Raw genomic sequence first — 26,697 nt, forward strand, 5'->3', positions numbered from 1 at the left:
AAGGGCTGCCTCCGGAGCCAGGAGCCCAGGCGGGCGCCATGCTAAAAACCAAAATGGCTGCCCCAGGGAAAGGAGCCCAGCTCAGGCCGTGAAGGGCTGCGCCGCCGCCGGCCCCGCCGGCCGGCGACGCCGCTTGGCCGCCGGCCCTCGCCCAGGTACCGTCCCCGAGCCGCAGCGACCGGCTCGGCCTCTGGGGCCCAAGGGGCTCCGCTCGCCCGGGCAGCTCTGCCCCCGCACACCGAGCGAGGCCCGGTCCCCGGAGCCCACCGAGCCGGTCCCAGCCCGCGCCTCGCTCCGCACGGAGCCCACGGAGCCTGCCCTCGCCCCCCCGTACCTGAAGCTCGGCCCGCTCCACCTCCCAGTGCGCCCTCTCCATCTCGAAGCGAGCCCACTCGTGCTGGATGTAGTGCAGGATCCCCGGGATGGTGTAGTGCTGGGGCCGGGACAGCTCGGCGGGGCCCGCCGCCTCCTGACCGGCCGGGGCCGCGGGGCCCTGAGGCTGCTGCTGTTGCCCTCCTCCTCCTACTCCTCCTCCGCCGGCTCCGGCCCCCACGCAGCCCCCACCCGACTGCAGGTTCATGTTCCCACCCGCCTGCGGCGGTGGCTGCTGCGGTCTCGGGGCGGCCGCCATCCCACCGCCTCCTCCGGCTCCGGGGTGCTCGTCCATTGTCTGCGGGGAGCCCTCCTCCTCGTCCCGCGGCGGGGGCCTGGAGCAGGGGCCGGGGAGGGGGTGAGCGGAGCTGGCTGGGGCGGGGAGGAGGGGGGCGGGCCGGGCGCGGGGAGGGAGGGGGGCTGCGCCGAGCAGTATCCGGGTGTCAGAGCAGCGCCGAGCCGCCGCCAGCCGCCATTAGAGCCGCCGAGCCGTCGGCCCACCCACCCGCGCCCGGGCGGGGAGGGGAGGGCAGGGCAGCGGAGGGGGGAGCGGCGCGGCGCGGCGCACGCCGGGAAATCGCTCCCCCAGCCGCCGGCTTCCTCCTCCCGGGCGGGCAAGGGGCGCAGCGCGCGTGCGCAGGAGGGAGGTGAGCGCCGGGGGCGGGGGAGCGGGAGGGGAGAGCGCCGGGCCCGGGGCCGCCAGTCCCCTCCCGAGGCGGCACCGCACCGCACCGCACCCAGGGGGTAGCCGCGGGGCAGCCGCCCTGGCCCTGCCACTGTCTCTCTCCGTCGCGCTGCCCCTGCCCGCCCTGGGGCAACCTGCCGTCTGCAGCCACCGCCGTGAGGCGCGGGGAGGTCCCGCCCCGCCCGCGGCCCGGCCCGGCCCCGCCCCGCCCCAGGTGGGTCGGTGTCGGGGCTGGTGGCCCCGGGCCCGGCCGCCGCGGGGGAGCGCGGGTGGGCGGTTTCCGTCCGCTCTGAAGTGAAAAGCGGAAGCGGTGGCGGCGCGCCGGGGCGGTGGAGGTTGGGTTCGCCGGCGCCGCGGCAGCTCCGCGCCTCGGGAGTGTCAGACGGCCTCGGCAGAGCCCGCGGGAATGCGGCCGGGCCAGCCGGGCCTGGGCCAGCTGCCGAACCCGGCGTGCCAGCGGCGCGTTGGGGGTTAAAACATTTAAGTCTCTGATACTCTGCGCGGTTTAATGGTGCGCTGAGTTTACCCCGCAAGGAGGTGGTTTTAGAATAGATCTCTTAAATTTATCGCATGTCTTTGGAAGTTGCATAATCTTTTTTTAAATGAAGGGTCATCGTGTTATCTCAATCGTAAGGCATGTGTGTAACGTATTCCTTCCTTGATGGGAAGGGAAAGCGCACAATGTTTGCTATTCAAAAGTCTTTTTCACGTGAGTGAGGTTTTGCAAGGCTTATTTTGTCTGGCTCAGTTTTATCTGTGATTGCAATGCTGTGTTTGATGCCGTAGTTTGGATACAGTGAAATTGCCACAGTTGCAAAACACTGCTCTGAAATGCACTTTTTACACATTATCATCATGCCCTATTTGAAATTATGTGTAGGTCACCCATTGTAAGTAAGGTAGGAATTTGGTTTTTTCTGTCTTCAAAATATTTATATGCTGTACTCATTCAGTAGAAAAATAGATAGTTACCTAAACAGGGCTCATTCTTGATAGAGCTGGAATTACATTAATTACTGAAAAAATAAATACCGCTTGTCTCAATACTGGTGTTTCCTTTCTCTACTAATCTCTCCTCGGGTGTGTATTGATATTTCAGTTGGTTTATCCGGTCCTTCCTTTCTTCATTAAATCATTTCCTACTAAAATTTCATCCTGCAGTCTTCCTGATTCCATACAGATCAGCCAATCTAAATTCAACTCTCTTCCACCTCAGCTGATTTTTTGCATTGTCTAGTGACAGTATGAAATCATTACTAAAAGTAAGACTTACTTCATAAGCTGTTTAGCCTTTTGTTTAGCTTCAAACTTACAGGACATTCATTATTCCTGAGTATATGGGAGTTATTGCAATTTAATTACATTACTATATTCAGCCAGCATTTTGACAACTCAACAGCAAAGGAAAACCTCTTGCTCTTTCCTTCCTCCCTGACTTCCCTAGATGAATAAGGTTGCATTTTTAAAATCCCTGATTCTGAAGTTGAACACAGTATTTTATTTTAAAGCCACTTTGACACAGTTGTTTCATCTTTGGATTAATATAAAGCGCACAATAAGAAGACTTAGAATACAAAAATTAATATTACTATAAATATTGTTAACACTGCACGTTAAAGCCCTGTCTATGGTCAGAACAAAACTAGGATGAGCAAGGGTATTGATTATGTGAGAGGTCTTCAGAGGCTACATGTGCCTGTACAATAAATTCATAGCCAGAAAGCTCAATAGGCAAGCATCTATATCAAAAATAATTGTTCCCATGCTGTCACCTGCTTGTGCCTCTACCGTTTAGCCATTTTTTCATTTTTGTTAGTGCTTTAATTCCAGTTCAACCCATTTTTTTTCTACATGTAGTACACACATAAAGTGTAATTAGACCTCTGCATCCAGAAAATCAACTTGTTTTAGAGTTGGGCAGTGCAGTAAATAATTTCTTACAGTTCTAACACTTATTTTTAATTCTTGGTGAAGCAGTTCTGTAAAAACATAGTCATGTGTTTCTTGTTTGTTAGATTTAATCTTTTGTTTACATTTTAGCTGAGAGCCCTAGAATGTTGCACAACAATGTTACAGTGCAATAACTAAAATGATTCTAAATCTCTGGACATCGACTAGAGTGGTTTTAGCTTGAGAGCCACACATGTAATCTGAATGATAATTGTACCACAAGAGGTGTCACACTCAAGTTGTGTTTCTCTTTTTATAATTTCTGTGTCGGAATATATATAAATATTGGTGAAATCTTTGGGAAAATAATTTTAACATCAAGTGCTTCTATCTACTAGAGGAGTAATTAAAATTGTATTTAAAATATGTTTTATATTACTGCATGTAGAATCTGCTGGGTTGGCCATGCTGGAGACTTAAGACCTTTTTATCTGCAGAACAGGTATTGCAGGCTTTGCCTCTCTAAGAGGTCTCAAGCGGTATCTGAAAAGACAGCATTTAGGGGGTGTGATTCACAAACAGGGACAACTTACTTTGAGGTGTCTCATGCGGTTATGCAGCCTACAGAGCTGCCATGTCCTGGAAGCAGTTCCTGAACCATCATGGTTTCTGTTTCAGCATTTTGAAGCAAACCAGGCAGGTCTCAGTTTGTCTTGAAATACAAGGCTGGAGTTACCTGTATAGGCAGAGGTGGATGAGCCTGCTGGGGGGCAATAAAATCAAGAAGCATCTCTCTTCATGAGCCAGGGTCCTTACTCTTCTGTATATGTGCTGGTTTAGAATGAGTTAAAGCCATCATACTGTAAGTCATCAATGACGACATACTCCATCACTCTACCAGTGTGAGTCATACAAGCCAATCTCGATACCAGTTTTCGCATAGATATTTATCTGCAAGAGATACTTTAATGAGGGTGAGGTCTAATGCAGTGTAACAGCACATATTTAAATTACAGTAGTTAAATTGTGTGTCATTAGTGTGTGTGCCAATTTATCCTTACAGAAAAAATATTTTGTAAAGGAAATAAAGGTGAGTGCTACTCAGTCACTCTGGAAGGTAATTTCTTTTGAAGGAAAGCTTGCAATTTCAAGACTTTTTACATCTTCTCCAAGTGATAGCTTCTGAGGTTTTTGTTTCTAGGGAGTCTTCATTCTGTCACAGAGTTTCGTAAGCGTTTTGAAGATCGGGTATGTGCGAAGCATATACTGTAGGCTGTTCTGGACAAAATTCCTAATGCATGGTTGGCTGCGATGGGGAGAGCAGGAATTGACAGTCCATCAGGATCTCGATAGTCCCTTCCAGTCCTCTGTTCCTAAGTGTATTTGTGATGCAGATAGTTGTCCAGTGACCTGGAATGAGACAGCCCTATTCATTTCTGACAAGCAGCCTTCAGATAGTAATGTCTTTTCATTACCAAAATGAGCAAAATAATGGCAAGGATATGAAAGGCTTGCATCTTGTCACCAATTCCCTTGAACCATTTGATTCTGTATGCATAAAAGCACTGTAATTTTGCGTGGATGTGGCATGGATACATGCAGGCATGTGCATGAGAATGCACAGAAAAGCACTGAGTTGTTTATCTTCATAAGTAGAGTGCCATTTATTGATCATAAAAGGTAGCTTCTCAAATACGTAGAGCTTGATGAAGGAATGGGAGTTTGTCCACCCATCAACATGCACAGATACGCATTTTGTTTATTATGCTTCACAGATTTCTTTACATCTTATATATGCAAAACTAATTTTAACATGTTGTCTGTAGCTGAAAGCCATGATGATAGAAGAAATAAATTTTGTTTGCTAGAAACAAAACTCAGTCATTTCCTTTTTTTGCCTAAACTGTGCGAGCAAATGTTTTTATTTCTATGAGTGATTTTTTTAAATAATTATTTTTAGAGGGAATAAAAAAACCCTTAAGATACTTTTAACACTGGTGTTATTCTCAAAGTCAGATTCTACTGCTGTACTTGCATGCTTTTTGTAAATTTTAAAAAATTTATTATTTGTACATGCAGATTTACTCCAGTGTTTCTGCACAAAACTGTGTGCTTGTCCTGCCATTTAAATGAGCAAAATTTCTGGCTAAAATTTTGGAAGGTATCTTTGGGGCTGTCAGGAAAATACAGAAATGACTCGTGATACTAGTGGACCTCTTTCCTGCAGGTGTTAATCACTCTTCTAACACTGTGAATAATGATTGTCTCATAAATTACCAATAACACTTTTGAGTACTACTATGGTTCTACCTCCATTACAACGTGATTAATTTTTTTTTATATCTATTCTGAATAAGAGCATTTGTGAGGATTAAAAAAAAAAAAGTCTGGTCTAAAGTATTTTCATATATAAAACAACACAGGCTATTCATTAAGAATATGCGCAGATAAAATAGTCATAACATCAGAAAGGAATTAACCATGTATAAAGATAAGGTTAATAAAGGAATAATTAGGGTTAAGTGCCAATCCTGCAATAGGATCCATACATATCAATTCTTCGTGTATTTTTTCTGTTACATATTGCTTAACAGTAACTCAAGGTGCAACAGCTCTGTCAGTGCTCCTGGGGTAGTTTTACTGTCCTCCCGTTCTGAGGTCTCACCTGAATATCTGCAGACATGTTAAGCCTGAGGTTTTTACTCTTCTAGGATGGATTTGTGCAGCTTGCTGGTTTCTGAGAACAGGATTTACGCTGCTCAGTACCATTTGTGACTAAATCATTAAAATAATTTGGAAACAACTTACTCAAAACAGAGGACTATCAGTTCATGCCTCAGCAGTACAAAACACAAAGATGAAGCATAAAACTAAGAAGAAAAAAGAAAACCTGTCTATGTCACTGTCGTTATCTGTTTAGCTCGGACAGGCATATTTTGCATTCAATAGGAACAACGTGCATAGCTTTTGCTCTCCTCTGTCTGAGCTAGATATTTTTTCATTAAAACAATGGGCAGCGTTTCTTAGGTTGTTCCTCTTTCAGACCTCAGCATTTTTAAAGTAGCTTTAAAGCTTCAGATTTCTTTTGCTCCTGAGGTTGGCCCTTGCTAGAGTGCCTCATTCAGAGCTGGAAGGAGTTCTTCATTCTTATCCTTACTTCTTGGAAAGTTTGTATCAAAAAATGACTAAATCATCTCACTGTTTTACCTTTCTTTGTGCCTCAAAATACTAAGACATCTTTTCTTATTGCAACTCTTAACTTCAAGCAACAATACAAAAGATAGCAAGGAACAAAAGAGAGTCACGTATTAAACACAGAGAAGATTGTATAGATGGTACTCTCCATTTAGTCATAAATGTCAACCTAAGCTGCCATCCGACAGTGAAGAGCCTGTCATACATTTCCACCCAGGCCCTTTTTTGTCTTAATTACCTGGTTCATTCTTTCTCAGAGACTAACTTGTGCTAGTTCAGAAGCCCGGGGTGCAGTGGACAAGCTGCATGTACCACCACAGCACGCTCACCTGCAACCGTGACTCTTCTGTCAGAGAGAATCAACAAAAGCATGCTCCTGTTTTGGACGTGACAAAACTTTACCATGCCTGGCAGAGCTGAGAAAGCTCTGAGACTGTCACCATTCCACACAGATTCTCTTGTCCTGAGGACTGATCCTGGACTCCTATTCCCTGGAGGTGTCACTTTAGTTACGAAACTAATTCTTAGTATCCAGTCTAATTAATGAAGATACATTTAGTATAGAACTCTAAACTTTTTTGTATATGGTGTAAACCACAGTACAATGAGGAAAATGGGATTGCTTTCTTGCCATCCAAGTGATGATAATAGAGTTGGCTTTTCTCTCAGAAAATAATTAAGTGACCAATATGAATCAGAAGTAAGCGATAATTAATGTCAGTACATTATATTGGGATTTTCTGTGTCACTGTCACAAAAGATTTAGATTTTATCACCCATGACTGGTATGTAGCCAGTTTATTCAAGTTGCTAATAGTAGGACGCAGCACCTATGCAGCTTGCCTTGTTGTGAAAAATTGGCATATGTTTAAATGTCAGTGAGGTTGCTGCCTCAAAGATCTATTTCGGTTTTTGTATTTTTTCCCCCTTCTGCTTTTCTGCATTAAGATATACTGGTTTTATGCAGACAGCTACACTGTGAATTTCTGATGTTTTTTCCAGCTTGGACTTTCTCACAGGAGCTGTGAGACCTTAGGAGAGAATATTTGCACCAGGCAAGGAGCAGTTCTTCAGAGCTGGAATAAAGAAATAGCTTTTGTGGTAGTTGCTGTATTTCCAGTGCATAAACCTCAAGAGCATTTGGGCCAATAAATCTGTGATCCAAATAGAGTCAGATGGAAAACATTACAGTAACTGTTTTCTGGCATTAAAGAAAATAACCAAGAACTTCTATTTCAAAAAATTATATCTGCAGCTTACTTCTTTTTGCATGCTTTTCAAAACATGAAAGATTTCATTTGTTTAGCAAGCAGATTCTGATATATGCTGTGCTCTTTTTAATAGCCTTTTTCATTGTACATTGCATGTGGCGTATTTACATTCTGCAACTGTATTTCAGTGGTGTTGGGTTGGGTGGATTAATATTTAGACTGAGATTAAGCTGGTTTCAGTAACTAACATGAACGGGTTTCTCCTTAGCTGTCAAAGACTCACTCAGTTTTCATTGGATTAATATTTAGACTGAGATTAAGCTGTTTTCAGTAACTAACATGAACAGGTTTCTCCTTAGCTGTCAAAGACTCACTCAGTTTTCATTAAGTGCAGAATCTACCTTTTGCATTAGTGTAGAAAATTAAAACGGGAGAAAACAGATTTCAGTGGCTCCCGGTCCACCTTTAAGATGTTTGCTGATACTGCTGATACCCAAATATTTAGGACGCTCTCATTCTGCATTAAAGAAATGGTCATGTGTTGTGACCCATGCATTTCTCTTTGTCCTCTCTCCCTCCAGTCTAATGTCAGGATGGTATGAATGAAATTGTTAAATACAAGTCAGAAAGGAAAAAAAAAGGTGCTCGTAGGCCAATTTTGCTCTTATGAGCTGCGTTGGTCTTATGTTTTGGTATTGGGCAAATTTCTGATAATGTTCTCAAACCACTTAGCATGTGGGAAGAAAATAGTGAGTAGATTTATGGTTTTAAAGAAGTAATTTTTTACTCCTCCAATTCCCCAAGTCCTGCAAAGAAATTAAATTGCCTGATAATGTGAAAGCTCTTATGTGTTAGATAGTTTGTGATTATTGAGGGGGGGGGGGGGGGGGGAGTGGAGTTTTACTCATGGGATGCATGCAAAAGATTAGAGATTTTTTTTCCTATATTCTGTGTTTTGGCAGTAAACTCAGTCTTAAATATGTGTGAATCTGGGCTGGCTAGCTTTTCGGAAGTCTTTTATAACTCCTGGGCATACTACTATTTTTTTTTCTTCACAGAAGTACTCTTCTTGATTCCTGCACTCCATATTCAGACCTACTGCTGAGATCAACAAAAAAGAAATGATAAAATTTTTTCTTATGGTAAACAAACAAGGTCAAACAAGGCTCTCTAGGTATTATGAGCATGTAGAAATTAATAAACGGACAATGCTGGAAGCTGAAGTAATCAAAAACTGTCTCTCCCGTTCAAAGGATCAGGTAAGTTTTGTAGCTTTCCCCCCCTAGCCATTTTATTTTATCAACCTCTCGGAGCTTTCATGTCAGTAATTCTGAAAACACATCAGTTTCCATTGCAGGTCATTATTTCATTTGTATCCATGAGGAAAAAGACCGTGTTTCTAGATTATAGATTCAGCCAGTTGAACTGTTTTTCTACATTGAATAAACACGTTTTTCTGAGGCTTTCAGAAATTTTTGAGCTTTGTGTATCACTGTCATGAAGATTCCTCCTGTTCGTTTGAAGAAGCTCAGAAGTCCAGAAAGAATTTATTCTATCCTGTTATTGATTGTCTGGTAGAACTCGACAGAGAGAGATTACTGCTGCTTTGCTGGAAGGTAGCAGGGATAGTACTGACACCTCCAAGTTTAAACAAAAAACTTAGGAGAGAGGATTCCAAATCATTAAAATACTGTCTAAAACAGAGGGTTTTTTTGAAACACAAATTTTTAGGTCTCTGTATTAGGCATTATTATTCAAAACAGTGTTCACACTTTCTGCAAGAAAGTCAGAAAACTCAGAAGTTGGACAATTTCTTAGATGAAAGTTGAGACTTTCGTGGCTCGCTCAATGGAGCCATTGTTTTTTTAAGGAAAGTACCAAACATAGCAAGCCTTTTGAGCTAATTGATGTGCATTGGAGGAGAAATCTGTGACTTGGACTATGAGTGGAGTTTTTTGGGTTGTGCTCTGAAGTCAGGTTCTTTATTTTTCATTAATTATGTATGTCATTGAACAGTGATCCTTACATATTTCATTCTAGAAAACCTCAGAAAAAATAGCAGTACCTATAAAGTACCTTAGTTCACAGACTTGACAGTGGCTAAAGAAATTAACCTCCTCCATAATGCTCTTGCAAAGCATCTCCAAAGAGAATCTTCACCAAAATAACTGACAGTATGCTGCCATTTCAAGGACTGAGCAAATTGATTCTTAAAGAAAAGGACTAAGCAGCTCGTAAAGCAGGGTATAACAGCACCATCTGCTGGATTCAGCACTGTGAAAGACGTGAATTTCACCCCTGGGTCTGGAAGTCTAACACTCTTTTAATTTTTATTTTAAAATATCGATCATTTTTTAAATATGAAAATGACCTCCAGGTTGTCTCTTTTCGAAGTGCTGCCAAATGAAAATTTAGGGGAAGTATTGACTGCTTCATAACCCTGAACAAGTCGCTTTAGTTCTGTATGTTCCAGGGGTTTTTTTTCTGTCAGTAGATGAACATGTGGGTTTTTTTCTGTCAGTAGATGAAAAGTTTTGTGTAATAGTTACCCTACAAAATTTCTTTCAAATCAAAATGGTTTGGTGGATCTTGAGAAATCCATTGTTTTGTGTGGGCCTTATGAACATGAAAGCACAGATTCTTTGAGCACTCCGTGCTTAATACTGTCATATGCTTAAATGGCAACTACTACATTTGACTTGGTTTGCTTCTGTCTAGTGCTCTTTCATTGAGTATAAGGACTTTAAGCTGGTTTACCGACAGTATGCAGCCCTTTTCATAGTCGTTGGAATCAATGAGACGGAGGTAAGTAACTATATATCCTCTTGAAAGGAAAGCTTGTAGTGATTATCACAGGCAAGAGCTCAAGTCTTCCAGTATGGCATTTTGCAGTAGCAATTAGAGAATTTCAAGGCATCATTGCAAAAAAACTCCCCATTTTTATTTCTGTGAAATAAAAAGAGGTATAAGGGAAAATGTGGTATGTTTGACTTTAGTCTGTGTAGCAGTAGACTGAACTGTTATCATGAGGCGGTCTTCCTGAGCCTTATACAGATTTTGCTTTCAAAATTTGTTTGATTAAACTTTCCTAATCTATTTGATTAAACATAAATTTATACGGAATGGGGTTTCTCAACAAATGTTAGCATTACAGTCAGATCAACTGTCTTATCTGTGATGACTTCCCAACTGCCCACTGTTTTTAACCTCCTTGGCCAAAGAAAGTATTACCGTACTGTCAGCTAGAAAGGTGCCAATTTATTGTATTTTTAAAAAAGGGGGTGGGGTGGGGGAATGGTATTTGAAAATTGGCAAGTACTGTTATTGCATTCTGTTGCATACTGTTATGCATTCAGGCTGAGCCTACATGGCTTTACTGTTTACATTGATTCCCAGTTCTCAGAGATTAATTCAAAGCTTACTATTGAAGACCTTAACAGAGTGGTGTGGAAGGTAGCTGCTGACTGCCACAGCGTCTTCAAGTCAGGGTTATAATGGCATGTGATTTGGGGCAAATTCTTTTGGCTTTGCTACAAAGATCACCCATCTGTACTGCTGCGGCACAGCCTGGCTCTGTGCTGCACCTGGCCGGTGTGACTTCAGCATGGGTAGGCATAGCCTGGTTAGCTGCATCTATCTCAGTACCTAACCTGGGTGATGGTGGATCAAAGGATGCAATGAGGTGGCAGCAGCCCAGGTGAGTCAAATCCATTAGGTATTGCAGTGCTTACCTGTATGGCTGGTTTGAAGCCTCTGCGCCGGCGCGCTCCCCTGTTCACCGTACCTCTGCTGGGTAACCACACCTCTGCTTGCTGTGGTGGCCTGAGCTGGTGCACTTTATTATAGGTCTTATATTTTATAGTTGCTTTTCATACACCACAAACTGAAATAATGCTAAGAATAATACTACATTTTCTAGATATTCTTTCGATATTCACTTTTTTTTTTTTAATTTAATTTCAGAATGAGATGGCAGTATATGAACTAATTCATAATTTTGTGGAGGTTTTGGACAAATACTTCAGCAGAGTGGTGAGTGAGATATTGAATCTGTTATGAAATATTTCTTCTCTTTCAAAGCTTTAGTGAATATGTCATTCCAGGGGATAAATCAAAGAATTTTTTTTTTCATATACGTTTAGAATTTGGAATACTCTAGCATTAATATCACCACTGTAAAAAAAAAAAAAAAAAAAAGAAGGGGGAAAAAAAAAAGCAGTATTAGTTGGTTTTTCAGAGAAGTAAAAGCATACGTGGGTTATAAATCATCAGACAAGGAACACCAGAAATATTTATGGTAGAAAAGCATGTTTTTATATGCTTATATTCAAGGGTTTCTTTGGGTCATCTACTCTTAAATTAGCCACAGGCATTTTATACATTTTGAAGAAATAGAGAGGGGTTTTTTGCAGTTCTTAGCATTATATCCCCCAAATGAACTTCATTCATGATAAAGGTGGTATAAGCATTAATCAGGGAGCTGACATCACTCTCGCTGAACAAGATCAGAGGGATGGAGCAAAGGAAACCTCAAAAACCAGTCTGTACTTGTGGTCCCCATATTGTTGTCATGCAACGAGTATCTGATAAACAGCTATTATACAGAGTCATTTCATTAAGGATTCAACATCACACATGGCTCAAATTAAAATGACACTGCTCCTTTTGGTGGGCGATTTTTTTGTTTGCTTGTTTTTACAAAGTTTGAAAATGCAGCATGATAATCCTGATTAGAACATGTGCTATTTAATATAGGGTTTGTAATAATCTTGTTATAAATAAATTTTCCTGAAATCGTACTTTGGCACAATTTCAGTTTATCTATGCTGAAATGTACTGGATATCCCTCTCAGAAAAAAAGGACTGGATAGACTTTCCTCCGTAGTCCATGTGCTTGAGGGTATTATGTTGGTAATTATACGTACAAGAGATCAGTATGCAGGGTCTGGAACTGGTTTTCCAGTCCTAGTATCACAGCAGATGGGGCAGAGCTCCCTCTGTGATTTCAAGGATATGCTTGAAAAAAAGTCATCTGCACCCTTCACTGTTTAGATGCCTGGCAAATGTTTTAGGCTATTATCTCAACTAACACTACACCAGCCTGTTGAAACTGCTGGTACCAAGTATATCACTTTCTGACTGTATTAAGTTCAGAATTTGTCTCTTAAAACCGTTATGATTTCAGTCCCAGCCTAAGCAGTGATAACAAGGAATGCAATTTGATCCCAGCAGCACAGAAACGCACAATAAAATTTAGTCACATTTATCTAATTGAGCTAATAGTTGCCAAACTCTTCTCAAGTTTTATTTTCTTCACTTGAGGCAGAGCAAAAATAGATGTAGTTTTTATACGTATAAATGTAGTATATATAATTCCTCAATCACGTATATAACGCAGCCACTGATAGTTGTTAGAAATGTGCTGAATTCATCATACCAGCATTTTTGTTTTTTCCACAGCATCTCAGGTTTACAACTAGGGGAACCAAAAAGGGGGTGGTTAAAGAAATCTCATGCCAGTCCATGGTTCTATTTTTAATAACATACAGCACAATAAATGGCAGAGCACTGAAGAAGAGGGCTATAATTCTAGCTGGGGTTTCTGGCAGAAACCACAGAGCAAGAAAGTATAAGTCTGTACTATAAGGGATTAATGTTTAGGATTTGCAGAATTTTAGCAGAATCCAAAATTATAATGATGACAATGGAGACAGAACTCTGGAAAAGGATCGAACATCTGTCCTGCTCTAGAAGGACATTTTGTCATATATTATTTTTAGGCTTGTGAGCTTTAAACATTCTCACATACTCTATTTTTATCTAATGGATTTTACAAAGCTTGAATTCAGATGTCAGAATAAACATTAACAGAATTAGGGGGAAAGTTTTCAACGTTACTTGTGAGATGTAATTCTGAGTCCCATTCACTTTTATGTGGCTACCCAGGGAAAACTGCGTACTGTTCAGAATACATATCCCAGTATTTTCAACTACTTTTTAATGCTGAGGAAACTTAAACTGATGAGGCTCTTAAAATTTTTGTGATGTATAAAAAAATTTCTAATTGAAGAATGGCAGAGTCACTCAGTGGAGACCTCTAGACTCTAACTAGTTCAGTTTAGAGCATCTGTAGACCATAAAAGGAGTAGCAGTTTTACCAGTGAGGACTCTGCCTAAAACCAGAGTTAGACTGTGAATGGAAACCATGTTAGCAAACTAAATTCCCTTGGTAGCAAATAAAGATTCCCTCTTTCAGCAGAGACTGGGGAAGCTCCACCCCAACTGTGCAAGATCTTAACTGCTGAGGTTGTGATTAATTGTTTCTAAATTTAGACATTTAACTGAGGCACCTAAGTTAGAAGTTTGGTCATCCTAAGATCCCATTACCAGCAGTGGAGACCAGTGAGTATCTTGAGAAAGTGAGTCATGCCTCAAGTGTGCCGAGTCAACTGTTGAAGATACCCATCTCTTGTGTTGACGGCAGAGAGACCACAAGGGCTTCTAACTCAGACATTTCGGTTAAATGAATAAAACTACTTGGGGTAAATCCAGGCCAAGAGTAGAAGGAAGACTATGATTATGTAAAGAGTTGTGTTGCTGGGGCTGGAGAATAGCTAGAAGTGCTAAGGATCCAAAGTCTGGAGTTGCCTTCCCCCTCCTAATATATCCAGCCATGGCTACCACAGTCATGGGTACATACAATGACTAGATTTTGCTTTTGAAATGATCTGCAGCAACATTTTTAACACTGTTTTTATATAAAGTGTAAACTTGGCATTAACATCCTGTTTTTGCAAAAGGAGGAAGAGAGAATATAGGGCTGGAGTTGCCATGATTAGAGATGCTGGTTTTCCACCCACTCACTCAGATGGCACTGTGTATATTCAAATTGTTGCTTGTGGGTGACCTCAGTGGGCTTTTCTAAGTACAAAATTCAGAACATTAGCTTTTTTTACGGAGGCAGGTAACACATCAAAGGCAGTGTTGCAGGAAAGAGCATGTAATTGTACAGTCCAGAACAGAAATCTGAATCACCCTGAAATTTTAAATCATTATTTTGAAGACTATCTTCTAAAGGGATGTGCAGTGTTTAATGACTATGAGAGATCAAACTGTAACTAATGGTTGTTTATCTCTTTTCCTTGCAGAGTGAATTAGATGTATCCTTTTCAGTATCAAAAATGCATTTTTCTATCTCTTTTTGGTGTATGTTCTTCTCATAGCACTGACTGTCAAACAGCCAAGACAATGCAGAGGTTTTGCAAATTTTGCAGTTGTAGCACCATTTTGGCACCTTTCTGAAAGCATGTCAATGATGTTCAGGAAGGGCACCTATTTAAATCCTCAGTCATTAAGATAAGCCTGGTACCATTTAAATTAAGACCGGGAGAGCTTGTTTAGAGAGAACTAAGTGCCATTAACACCCAGCCATGAAAACTTATATTCACGGGGGAACTTTCAGGCTTAACTGTTATGTTAGGGGTTTACTTTTTCTTTAATTTTACAATAAAATAGATATTGAAATGACTGCAATAATAAGAACTGAATGCTACAGCTGTGTCTTGAGCCAAATAGCAATAACATCATTTTAAGATCAGGTTTGCGCTTTGATCTTGCTTCATGATAGTCTAAGTGAGTTCTACTTTCTGTATCAATTGAGAGAAAAGCCTGGGACGAGGAAATTTAGGAAAACAGGTGTTGCCACAGACACCTTTTCCTTTTCCCGCCCCTCCCCACAGCTGTATTTTCATGTGTGTGATTTGCAGGATATTAACTAAAATATAATGTAAAAACTGAACTAAAACAAAATACAAACAAATAATAAAATACAGTCTGAACAATTAAACACAAATAGCAAGTAAATATAATACAATACTGAATTCAAAGAAAATTAAACTAGTAGAATGTAGCACAACAGTCTTCCTCAGTTCTTCCAGTTCCACTGCCTGCTCACTACTCCAGCAAGCCTTATGCCTAGGTTTGGTTTTGGTTAAATGCAGATCTACTGGTACAAAGAGTTTCAATTATACACCTGCAATACAGTTGCCACCCTGGAATCAAGTATTGTAATTTAGTTTATTTACCTTATTCAAGAATTAGTACATATGAATAATGTAGAAAAATGCTGTAATTTTTCTTGTAACTGTTCTTACTTCTTTACTGAAAGAAAAAAAAAAAGGAAATAATTTCAGTTTTGTAAATATTTTAATGCTTGATACATGCTGGAAATCTGTCTCGTTTACTGAAGTTAAATATAGATGTATGTATATGTATGTGTATATATACCATCTGTATTTCCTTCCTGAAATTCACAAAATGCTGTGGTATGAATATAACACTCCTAAATTCACTTAAAAGAGCAATAATGAAATTCCAGCATGAAGGGACTCTTAAGGTCTCTGAGCAATTGTATAACCACATTTTTTGTATTCAGTTATTTTAGTTAAGGATTAGAACTATGTGTACTTGTGTGTGAGCTTTGCTGAATTAGAGACCAACCTGACCTATTCTGTAATTATACATAAAAATAGTCCCCTGTGTTTCCATATGGTGTACTTTGAGTCTGCAGTTACCTGATTCTTTTTATCTTAGATTGATTCTAAATTCTGACTGCCTCTGGTCATCGTTTTCATACTGAGAGGAATCTCCTGTAGTTACACAAATACAGTTACCACCAGTAGCCTGTTGAATAGCTGAGGAAGGCTGATACATACCCAGCAATCTTCTGCATACAGTGCTAGTCTGCATTGCTTAGAGCAGTTGTTGCGTTATTTGTCAACACTAATGCTTGCAACAGGTGCAATACCCTGTCTGAATGGTTCCTGTAGAAATTCCTTCTACATGGGTCTCCTCTGCATGAGGGCATGAATATAAATATTTGGAAAAGAGGAGTGTGCATTACTATCATATTTGATAATACTGGAAATAATATTGGAAAAACTTATGTCTCAGCATGTATAACATGAATGATGTACATAATTATTCAGAAAGGCACTTTTCTGCGTTAAATATTTCAGTAACAATTTTAAAATAAATCAATTTGAAAATAAAATAATTCTCCCATTTAGGAAGAAGAGCTTTTCATAAGCTGAGACGATACATAAAATAGTTGAAGTGAGATACGCGCAACGATTAAATATAAAGCAGAAGTATCATGATGAAGTGGGCTGTTCACGACTGTATTTATTTTTGACAATAGCTTTAACAGCAGCTAAGAACAGTATCAGGTCTGGACTACAGGTACCTTCAATGTTAATGCAGTGCAAGCAATAATCCATCAATATGTCTTTCAATGTGTGTAAGATAATATCCCCACCTGGAATTAAACCATTTCTCTCACCAAATAATCTTATGCTAACTCTTATATTCAGTACAGTTAACTTGGATGCAAAATATCTAATGGAGGAAGTAGAGTCCGAAGGTCTGTAACAGTGAACACCAAGTAGTATTTACACAGTCTTTGTAGATGGAGTATCTGGCAGAAAACTCTCATGATTTCTTGTCTCTGCACTGTTATTTTTGTGCACAGATCCATAGGAAGTTTATTTCAAAAATTATAGTAGCTATTCTACATGGGCTGTTTACCAACATGAAAAAAACAGTAGGAAATTCCATTAAATCAAAACCTGTGATAATCATTGAAGGCTATTCACTCATGCACAGATCAAACCCCAACTAAAACTAAAGGCTGAGATGATCACACAGTGGAAATGTTCTGGAGCCTGCAGCACATGCACCAATACTTAAAGCTTCCCCAGCTGCAGTGCGTTACCCCACTATTCCCGGCAACGCAGCTCCTGCTAACACGGGACTCCAGCTTTCATTTAGATCCAAACACCTGAATTGGCCCTGGGCACCTGCATCGTAGCTGGCGGCGAGGCCCAAGTCTGCAGTCAGGTGCCAGGAAGGACACCTTGGGCACAAGGCAGAGGCTGGGTCCAGCCCTGCCCAGCAGGATTCATACACAGTATTCCTATGTACGTGTGACGTGGGGGGGGGGTGCTAGACAATGCACAAACAATTGCAAAGTTACCTCATTTGGTGCATACTGCAAAAATGAATACTGATTAGCTACCAGCCACTTAACTACTTCAGAGTAGCCATGGTTTTTACAGAAGCTTTTATGTGTGAATTGTAAAGCATTTACCATTGTATGATGTCCACTTTCATTCCAAGAGTCAGTCACATACTTAAGTGTACCTGTGACAGAATGACATAACATTTCTAAAGGGGTTTGGTTTGGTTTGGTTTTAAAATGTCTGTAAGTAGTGTGGTTGGGTCACTTGAATGAACAAGTACTGAAATTGTCCTAGGGGTGTTGGTTCCTCATGTGTTAATAGTGCTACGTAAGCTACACTTCTGTGTATGAAATACGTGGGTGGGATTTTCTGTAGCTCTAGAACTCCAGCTTGGATGGTGTAGGAGCTACTTCCTTGGTGTGATCATAACAAAGACGCTATAAAAACACAAGTGTTACTGCAGCAACTTTCGAGGGAACGATATGCTGTAAGCAAGAGAGTTTCTAAAATTACAAAAAGTGACTTTTCTATTGCTTGAACTGGTGAAGCAAAGCTTACTGTAGACACATTATTAACTTACGGAAGAAACAGACACGTTGCTGTCGTGGAAGGGAAGGGAGAAGACAGGGTGCTCTAGGACCAAGCATTTGAAGAATGTTGTCTTGATCCAAAAAAGCCATTACATTCCATTGCAAGTAGCTGCTGCTGCTAGGATAGATAAAAAGCTTTGATATAGGGAATGCTTCCTGTAAATCAACTGTATTCTTCAGTCCTCTGTGGAATAACACTTCCAAAATATAGCACATTTAAGTAGTAAGAAAATTGAATGATGAATTTATTCTGAGAATTTATAAAGATACACTTCAGTTTGTACTGTAAAATAAGTGGATGAAATGGAAACCTATAAGGATTAGCTTAAAACTTGTTCTAGAATATCACAGAACTCGAAGGGACTATTCATCTCCTATTTAATGTCAGCATAGTAATCTGAGGAAGAAATGGTTAGAAAGCATTAAATGGGTTTCAGTGCCTAAAATTTGCCTGCCATTAGATAGGCTAAAAGTTACTTAAAGCTAATGTTATCAAAAAGCTAGAATGTGTGAGTCTAGATTAAAAAAAAGAAGCAACTCCAACTAATCTTTAGTTGCAGATGAATGTCCAGGATGGAAATCAAAGTTCTATAATGCTGTATATTCAATTAGCAAACCATCTGCTCTGTAAGTACCTGTGCTGTAATCTACACAGCTTTTGTTTGTGCTCCTGGGTGTGTTACCTGATCACAAGGTGCTGGCTGCACTTTATGATCTCTTAAACCTGGTGAAACAAAGAAATTAACAGTCAGAATCCCATAGAACTGGTAAGCAGGTATTCTTTTATTGGCAGCACTGGGGTTGCCCTAGGGATTCTCAACCATAAGGGCTCCCAAGAACTAGCAAGGGACATCAGTTCACATACACACAAATCATACATATTCATTAGATTTTCTGGAAAGGGGTGTCTTATGGTAATGAGTTCTTAGAACTTATTTACATAACCCAAGCGTGTGTAGTGAAAACAGGGTGAGGGTCTTTGGTGGTCAGGGGAGGAAGTAAGCAGTCTTCTTCACAGTGTTGGCTAGTTGATCCTCTTTCCAGAGCGTGCGCTGTGAAGTAAAGCTCAGGTGTCTCCCTCCTAAGTCAGCAAAATGAGTTTCCCTATAATAGGGTCTCTGTGTCTCTTTGTTAGAGCCCCCCTTATCTCATTCTAGGAGTTGCCCAAGAGTCCACTGAAGGCCTTGAGTCTGCTATCAGTGATTTACATCGGGAGCCTAACGCACATTTCAATCTTACCTAAACAGACCGAGGGACCTAAGGGAACAGTTGAGGAGTCAGGAGTCCTTGAGAAACAAATGAAGCAAAACATAAGCAAAGCTTTCATACATCACAGTTTAGTCTTAATAATTGTTAGAAATTAATTTATTTGAGCTCTTTCATTTCCTTTCACTGGATACACCCTTAATTACTTGCCTGGAATATCCTGAGGTATCTTAATATGTCTCTATATGAAGAAGCTACTTACCACATGCAAGTCATAAATGTGCCTTTTTCCTTTCCTCCTTCCCTTCTCCCCTGCTTAACTATCTGCCTATATAATGTTCTGGGGAAGGAGACACAAGACTGTATCACATTTACCTCCTCTTAGCATGTATGTGCCATAACAACTCTTTCTGATAGTGGAAGGCACCATTAATACCAACTATTAGGAAGTGCCATTTACTTCTCCTGCTAGGCACACAGCCACAACAGCACTGAATGAAATCTGTAAACCAGACAGTAAGGGTTCACATTGTTCCTAGGCTGACAGACTGGTTCAAATATTTCCTAGCTGGATGTTCTGAAATTTTTTATTACAGACTTTTATCTACAGATGCACACATTAATACGTGTTCTCTTCCACATATTCCTGCTAGCCTCTGCACAGATCTAGTGAAAGTCCCTTAATCCTCTTTTGTGGGCAGGCAGGATTCTTACTGGAAGCAGGACCTTAAATGACAGCTCTGGGTGGAGGACATGGCAGTGCACACACCGAATGTAGCTTTTTCCTGTTGCCAGTTGTTCAAACTGGTTTGCTTTGCTGCTTTTCAGCTGGGTGTGGATCTATGACTTCAGGGCTTTAGACCCTGAAGTTTGGGGTCACTTGCCCAACAAGTGACAGGTGGGGAGGATGAGCCTTGCTGAGGATCAGATACACATATCCCTCAGTGGGCAGGGCATTCAGACATGAATCGCCCAGCAGTGTGGGTATGACAAAATGTAACTGCAGAGCAGAGTCATGAGACTTATGAGGAGAAGGAGAAAAACCAAGGTTGCTTCCTGTGTGATCTGCCTGTCTGCCAAGAACAGCATGGTAAAGGGAGGTGGGAAAGGAACAGAAAAAGGAAGCCAGGAGGTAAGGTTGAGGGTAGAGGGTAAAGAATGCTTTGAGACTTTCCAATATCAAGATGATGGGTCTTTCCAGAATGATACTGGTATCCCCATTCAAACTGAAGGTGAAAGCACTGGTTCTAGAATGACCACTGTGAGATGAACAGGTTACAGATGGACAGTAATCACAGCATGGTTTTCTGTAACAGAGCAGGCCAGTTTTGAAATAACCTGGAATAGCCCTGCAGAGAAATGTGATGTCTCATTTAACCGTATTGGGTTTGAGTGGAACAGCTACAAGATGGTGATTGGTGTGGGTGCAGTCTTCCTTTGACACGGTCTCAGCTCTTTAGGAAATGCAGCAGGGAAACAAGCAGTGCTAAAGCAGTGTTTTAAATTTTTCTTAAACAAGGTGATGCAGAAAAATAAAGTGGGAGTGGCAATCACTGATCCTGGTTGATGCAGTTTTCTGGGTTTTAGATCCTTGGGACTCCTCAAAGAAACAGGAGCTCTTGCTCCACTGTGGAAACTGGGGCGCTGTGAATCAGTGGTAGAATGTGAAAATTAAAAGCCAGGAGGAGCTGACTTTATCACTTGTTGAAATCTGAAGGCATGTTATCTAACTTCACTAACAGATCCTCTTGGCCTGTGTAGAGCAGTGCCAGAGGTGAACTAAGCAGCAGTAGAAGACCTGTCTTCCTAAAAATTGTCACATTACTGTAATACAGAAATCCTAACTTCTCAGATTAAAATACTTGTGTAGAGACTGATTTACTTGAAAAGTATTTAATCTGCCAAGTAAGGTAAAACAACCATCTTTGTCTCTGGAACCACAGAAACAAACTGTTGAAGTTTTAAGGACAGTATGGCTCCCCCACATTGAAAGGCACAGGACTGATTTTTAGAAGCAATTTAAGCCTACGGTCAGACTCAGGAAGAAGCGTGGTATTTAAAATACAGTTTAGAATTAAATTAGGTAGTTAAATTTAGGCCAGCAAATTAGAAGCTCCCTGATGAACCAAGGACACACCCAAGATCCTGTTGACAGCTATAGTTTCTCTTCCTCACATAACTAGTAGTAAAGGGGGCCTGAATTCTGCCCCTACACATACCTAGACACGCTGTGCTCTCAGTCAACCAGGACGTATTTGCTGGAGCAGCAATACAATTGCTCACCCTTCTGCACAAATACACAGTAGCACCGCGTTGAGCCCAGAGCACTCACGGCAATTTGAAATGGCAGCAGAAGGTGACAACCTGCTAGCTGTATTCTTGTCAACTTGACCATTCAGGTTCAGCATGAACAAGTTCAAGCTTCTACTTCTCACCTCTAGAAGAGTGGTCACACACGAGGCTGACATGAGATACTCTGTGCCCCTCTTCTTGCTTTAACACATGCAGCAGAAGTCATCACCAAGACAGGGAGAAAAACTTAAGCTTCTCTCATCACTGGGCTAGACTGCCATACTCAAGAACATTTACAGACAGCAGGAGAACCTTAAGCAGAAGGCAGCAGGTGCAGCTGCTCCCAACTCAGCTATGCTAGTGCCCAGAGAAGGGTGGCTTGGAATTCCCCAGGCTGAGGACAGGCTCAGCCTCCATCCTCTACAGGTTTCAGGCAGGCAGCACCTCTACTGTGACATTTTAGAAGAGGCCAAGGCCATCATCATTACCTGAATTAATGACTTGGGCTTCTGAATCTGAGAGAAAGGATCACAGAAAAATCCCTCTCTGCATTCCCAAGTACAGCCTTCAGCCCTGGTTCTCTAGAACCTGTGAACTGTTTGGTGGGTCTGGCTTTCACCACTCATTGCTAACTCACAATAAGGAATTCCCTTCTCAAAGCCAGGTGCTAAACAGCTAGGCATGGAGATGTTCAATGTTACTTAAATCCATTTCTTGAATTCAGACCTAAGACTGTTCACTTTCATGAGCTTGTGTTGTTGCAGCTCTGGTGGTTTAAGGTGGTGTTTCCCCACCACTTGCATCTACCACCAAGGAGGAACAAATAGATGCAAGTATGTGACTCCTCAGCTGTTGTCACACAGAGTTCAGTACTCGCACTGTTCCTGCTCTTTGGCAGAGCAGCAGGGCAGACAGCTGTAGTGAGGTCCAGCAGAGCTCATGAGGCAGAGCAGTCCTCTTAACTGCCTGAGTCATGTTCAAACAGGAGTCTTAAGCTTTGTTACGCTAAGCAGAGGAAAACGCCGATGCCTTCAAAAACCTGGTTCTTGCAATTCCACTGATCAGAATGGAAGTCCGCTAACATCAGTACAAGGACTAGAGCAAAACCAGGCTGTCCTTCCTTCCTGAGCTCAAACCACAGTGTAAAACATAGCAGAGCGGGCAGAGACAGCACTCAAGAGACTCATCGAAGTTGGAAAAAAGTATTGAAAGATTTGGAAGTTACTGGAAAGTATCTTGCAGGCTCCACAGTAGCTGTCCTCAATACGCAAAATGAAGGCAAAACACATCTGCTGAGTGCAGTGGAGAGTACCGTTGAAGAGCGGCAGCAGGTGGAGAGCAAGGCAGAGGTCGGGTTATTTGTGCCTCTGGGTACGTATATGCATGTTCGTTAGGCCAAACAGATGGACCCAGATGGCTTATTTGCTATGCCCATCTCCATTTCAGGTTCTGGTGATAAATGGCAACGTGTCTTTTTTTCCCCTAAATAAGCCTTTGCAGTAGATGCACAAAACACTAATGTAATGCAGAAGAAGAATGCCCACTGCTCAATCCCAGAGTAAGATTTTTTTTTTTTTTTTTTTTTGAGACAGATGCTGTTAGATAATGTTAAGGAAAGACAGACATGCTTATGGACAGATTTCATGTATCACAACAGTACAGATTCATATTGTTTCAGATTATTTTCCTTTAGGTGAAATTAGATATTATAAATATCTTTGAGATAAAAGTATTTAAAATATGAACCATTTATTTACTTTTGCTCTTCTTTATGAGATTTATTATTAGATCTCTGACTGAACTTTACATATCACCATATTTCTCAAGCTTTTTTCAAGCAGATCAAATAGTAACTTAGGCTAAGGAAAATTTGAGAATCAGATTTTAAGAATTTGACTGACAATTACATTTTTAAGAACACAAAATATTTGCATCTTTACATTCAAAGTTGTTATCCCTTGATAACATCCCTTTTATATTTAAGCAATATGCAGTACTCAGCCAGACAGTAAAATTAATCACCTACATCTAAGTTCAAGTTTACCTTGCTTTTACTACTACATGGTAATCTTCCAGGACTTCAGCTTCTCTACTGCAAACTTTTGACATCTCTGTGGTGAGAAGTGTCATTGAACTGTTTCCCTATGTCTATTAAAATAGACAGCCCAATAAACTAGAATAAATGAAGAAATACCTAGTTTTGTAAACTTTGATTAAAGACTAAGGTGCTTTTCTCTGAATTATCATGTTCAAAGTATACTTAACTTGAAATGTTTCTAGATCATGTTCAATTTGGACAGAGTGCACCTCATTCTGGATGAAATGGTGCTAAATGGTTGCATTGTGGAAACAAACAAGAACAGAATTCTTGCCCCTCTGTTTGTGCTTGACAAAGTAGCAGAAAGCTAGGAAGATGCAAGACTGACTACAGCATTTTACAAAACATCAAGAGCATACCGACAGCAGTTTTCTGATGTTGTAAGAGCAACTCATACAATATTCAAATTAGTAGGAAAATATTTCCTGTTTCTCCTATACCCTACATACCTAATGGAAAGGTACAGCTAAACATGAAGTTTAGCTTCAGTTTCCAAGAACCTTCAATTTCAGATGCAGCTTTAGTGACCCAGGAGAAGTGTTTCTAGAACAGTCAACTTTTTTGAAAACTGACTGAGGATAATGTAATGGAAACTTACACATGACCATCTATGTATCACTTTGAATTACATAGCACTGTGCCGGACCTAAAAGAAGAGAGAAAATATGGAAATATAAATTCAAACCGAGTCTCAGTGCTTCCTTTAAGCAGCAACTGGATTTTTTAATTTTCATACAAATGTACAGTAAATTAAAGTTCTGTAATTTTTATGACCACTTTTAAACTAGATTCATCCTTCATCAAAAATCTAATTTCAAGCCCTTTTCCATGCAAGTCATGGTTACAAAATGTAAGTAACAGACACATAAATGTATTTAATATTCATGCATACTGTGCAAGTTGTAACTAGAAGTATTTGGCACTTAATAAAAGATAATTAAAAGTTTTATCATATTTTATCATGTTGGCTTCATAACTTACTCAAAACCTCTTCTATTGTGGCACACCAGTGTATTCATGCATTATAATTAAAATGTTTACAAAAGTGAGTAATGAGATATGCAAGTTTCTTAGTACCAGCTAGGTACCAAATCAAGTCTCCCTTCTCGAGTAGGAGGATGTAGCTACACTAACTTGCATTCACAGGCATACAACAGGCTGACTCATACCTATGTACTGCACTAAGTCCCTGAAGAGTTTGCAATCTGAGCTTACCTACCTCTCTAAAATTATGGTATCTGGCTCCTTCATAACCTCCACACCAACATTAGGCATAATGTGATACTGACAGCACACCCTGCATGAGCTCTGTGTGAAAGCACAGAACAGTCACATATGAATTGTTTCTGGAACCAGGGTCTAAGGAGCAGAGAGTGAAGTGCTGTGTGGGAGAACAGTCGACATCACTTCAAAACAACAACACATTCAGCAAAACAAGTCATTGAATCTGGAGCAGACACTTGTATGCAAGGTTTATACAACTGTTGTTGAAGCACAATAATCACAGGAGTGTGTGGGGGGTGGAGATTCCCCTTTTATTTTGCACTGGGAAAAACTGCAAAGACAATGCCTGTGAAGTCCCATGAATAATGCTACAGAAAGAAATCTGACATCAGCCTGATTTGTATGTGTGAAGCAGAATCTTTTGGCAAGACCTCCCTCAGGAGTGGTCCAAGAAAAGACTGTTACCGAAGAGAACTGGCACAGAACAAAACTTGCCACACAGATTCAACTAAAATTAATTTTTCTTTTTTGATACCAAGTACTTAAATATCTTTAAAGACATATTAGCATCTCGCTTTATCTTACTGTAAGCCACTTTTTATAAATACCTCACCACATGCTGAAACCAAGGCAGGCACTCTGTGTCAAGTACAGCTGAATCAGCTGCATCATCTGACCCAGTTTTTGTGCCAATGCAATGTAGAACTATTAACCTCAGGTCACATGGGCCCACTGAAGAGCACCAAAAGCTGCCACATACAGTGTTATCACTGCCAGACCAGTTCTTAAAAAGTTGCACTGTGTGATTCTGAAAAGATCTGAGCACAGAAATGAGTTTGTGAGATCAGTTATTGCCATGTAGTTCTTTTAAACCTTGGAAAAAAGAATGGCACTTTGTTTGGAACATGTACAAAGATTTAATCAACGTAAGTATTAATGGAGGATTCAGGAGACAGTTTTATATGTTGCAAACATTTTAATGATTACTTTTGAGCTTACACATTGGGTGTTTCTTTTAAACTTCAAACTGCAACAAGTTAAATAAATGTTTATAATATACAAAGAAAATACAACCAAAAGTAAAACTTGCTTTAAGTGTGCCTTGCACTAGGAACCAGTGTTTTTTAATAGCTTTATTGTTGAGCTGCACAAACACACTTAAGGATTTGATCTTTATAGCAGGGCATTTGAGAAATCAAAATATATTCCCACTTGAAAGAAAAAAGAAAAAAAAGGTTGTGCATGATTATATGCAAAAACCCACTAAAATACTCCAATAGTGCAGGCACCATTAAAAAAAAAGCTGGAGATGCCCATTAACTCTAAGTTTTAAGGAAGCAAGTTTCCGACCAGTTAGCCTAAAGCCAGCAAAACAGGGATCAGTGATGGCAACTGTAGTGTACAAGGTATTAAATGACAAACTTTACACAAATACACTGTTAGAAATTTGTGTCAGTGAACACTGAAAATCTGATGATCTGTTCTTTGGAACAGTCAAACATAACCACCTTAATTTCCAGTTGTGCAAGCCCTTGAAGCATCACACAGTGTTCTGTGCCAATTTCTTGCTGGCTGTGAAGTTACAAGGATTTATTTTGTCATTAGCAGCTAACAAACTTATTCCACATGTTCCTAAAGCCTCACAGGTGGAAAAAAAAGGCAAGTCTCATCAGAGCACAGCGTGGAGATCATATTTTTTTGCACACAAACACAAGAGGCTTCGCTAGTATCAAAAAACACTTTCTCATGTCCTGTATTTCAGTCTGTGGCTCAGTTGAGGTGGAAGCCTTTCTCCATTGTAGCAGCTAGCAGGCGCTCTCTCATAATCTCCTCAGAAGAATACTCAGGCAACTTTAGGTAATGCACACATGTATTCACAGATGGGTAACTTGCATCTGTAGCATCAACCTGAGAA

General features: G+C 40.7%; 3 protein-coding genes across 13 annotated transcripts in view; 1 reads left to right on the plus strand and 2 right to left on the minus strand.

Annotated features, from left to right (window-relative positions):
- Positions 1-841, minus strand: part of STRN3 (striatin 3) — a 68,531-nt gene extending 67,690 nt beyond the window's left edge. For 3 of the 5 annotated variants that reach the window (XM_074909840.1, XM_074909839.1, XM_074909837.1), the window contains exon 1: positions 335-841. In XM_074909840.1, the coding sequence (XP_074765941.1) occupies positions 335-667 (333 nt within the window). In that variant the 5' untranslated portion in view covers positions 668-841. The remainder of the gene's footprint in view (positions 1-334) is intronic. The other 2 variants (XM_074909841.1, XM_074909838.1) reach the window with 1 other exon arrangement.
- AP4S1 (adaptor related protein complex 4 subunit sigma 1) lies at positions 56-24,505 on the plus strand. 3 transcript variants are annotated; one of them, XM_074909844.1, is made up of 6 exons: positions 56-155; positions 8,412-8,612; positions 10,072-10,158; positions 11,317-11,385; positions 14,502-14,525; positions 23,741-24,505. In XM_074909844.1, the coding sequence occupies exons 2-6, from the start codon at positions 8,475-8,477 to the stop codon at positions 23,867-23,869; spliced, it is 447 nt and encodes a 148-aa protein (XP_074765945.1). In that variant the 5' UTR covers positions 56-155; positions 8,412-8,474; the 3' UTR covers positions 23,870-24,505. The 3 variants fall into 3 exon arrangements, with proteins under 3 accessions (XP_074765945.1, XP_074765944.1, XP_074765946.1); XM_074909843.1 differs by lacking the exon at positions 56-155 and adding an exon at positions 943-1,019; XM_074909845.1 differs by lacking the exon at positions 56-155 and adding an exon at positions 944-1,019 and having other exon boundaries at positions 14,502-14,513.
- Positions 24,261-26,697, minus strand: part of HECTD1 (HECT domain E3 ubiquitin protein ligase 1) — a 64,545-nt gene continuing 62,108 nt past the window's right edge. For all 5 annotated transcript variants that reach the window (XM_074909836.1, XM_074909833.1, XM_074909835.1 and 2 more), the window contains one exon: positions 24,261-26,690. In XM_074909836.1, coding sequence (XP_074765937.1) covers positions 26,553-26,690 — 138 coding nt within the window. In that variant the 3' untranslated portion in view covers positions 24,261-26,552. The remainder of the gene's footprint in view (positions 26,691-26,697) is intronic.

The sequence above is a fragment of the Athene noctua genome, chromosome 6 (assembly GCF_965140245.1).
Source record: "Athene noctua chromosome 6, bAthNoc1.hap1.1, whole genome shotgun sequence".
NCBI lineage: Eukaryota > Metazoa > Chordata > Aves > Strigiformes > Strigidae > Athene > Athene noctua.

Coding starts and splice junctions, on each gene's coding strand:
- AP4S1 (XM_074909844.1), top strand. CDS start 8,475: ATGATAAAATTTTTTCTTATGGTAAACAAACAAGGTCAAACAAGGCTC. Junction 8,613..10,071: donor TCTCCCGTTCAAAGGATCAG/GTAAGTTTTGTA, acceptor GCTTCTGTCTAG/TGCTCTTTCATTGAGTATAA. Junction 14,526..23,740: donor AATTAGATGTATCCTTTTCA/GTATCAAAAATG, acceptor AAATGTTTCTAG/ATCATGTTCAATTTGGACAG.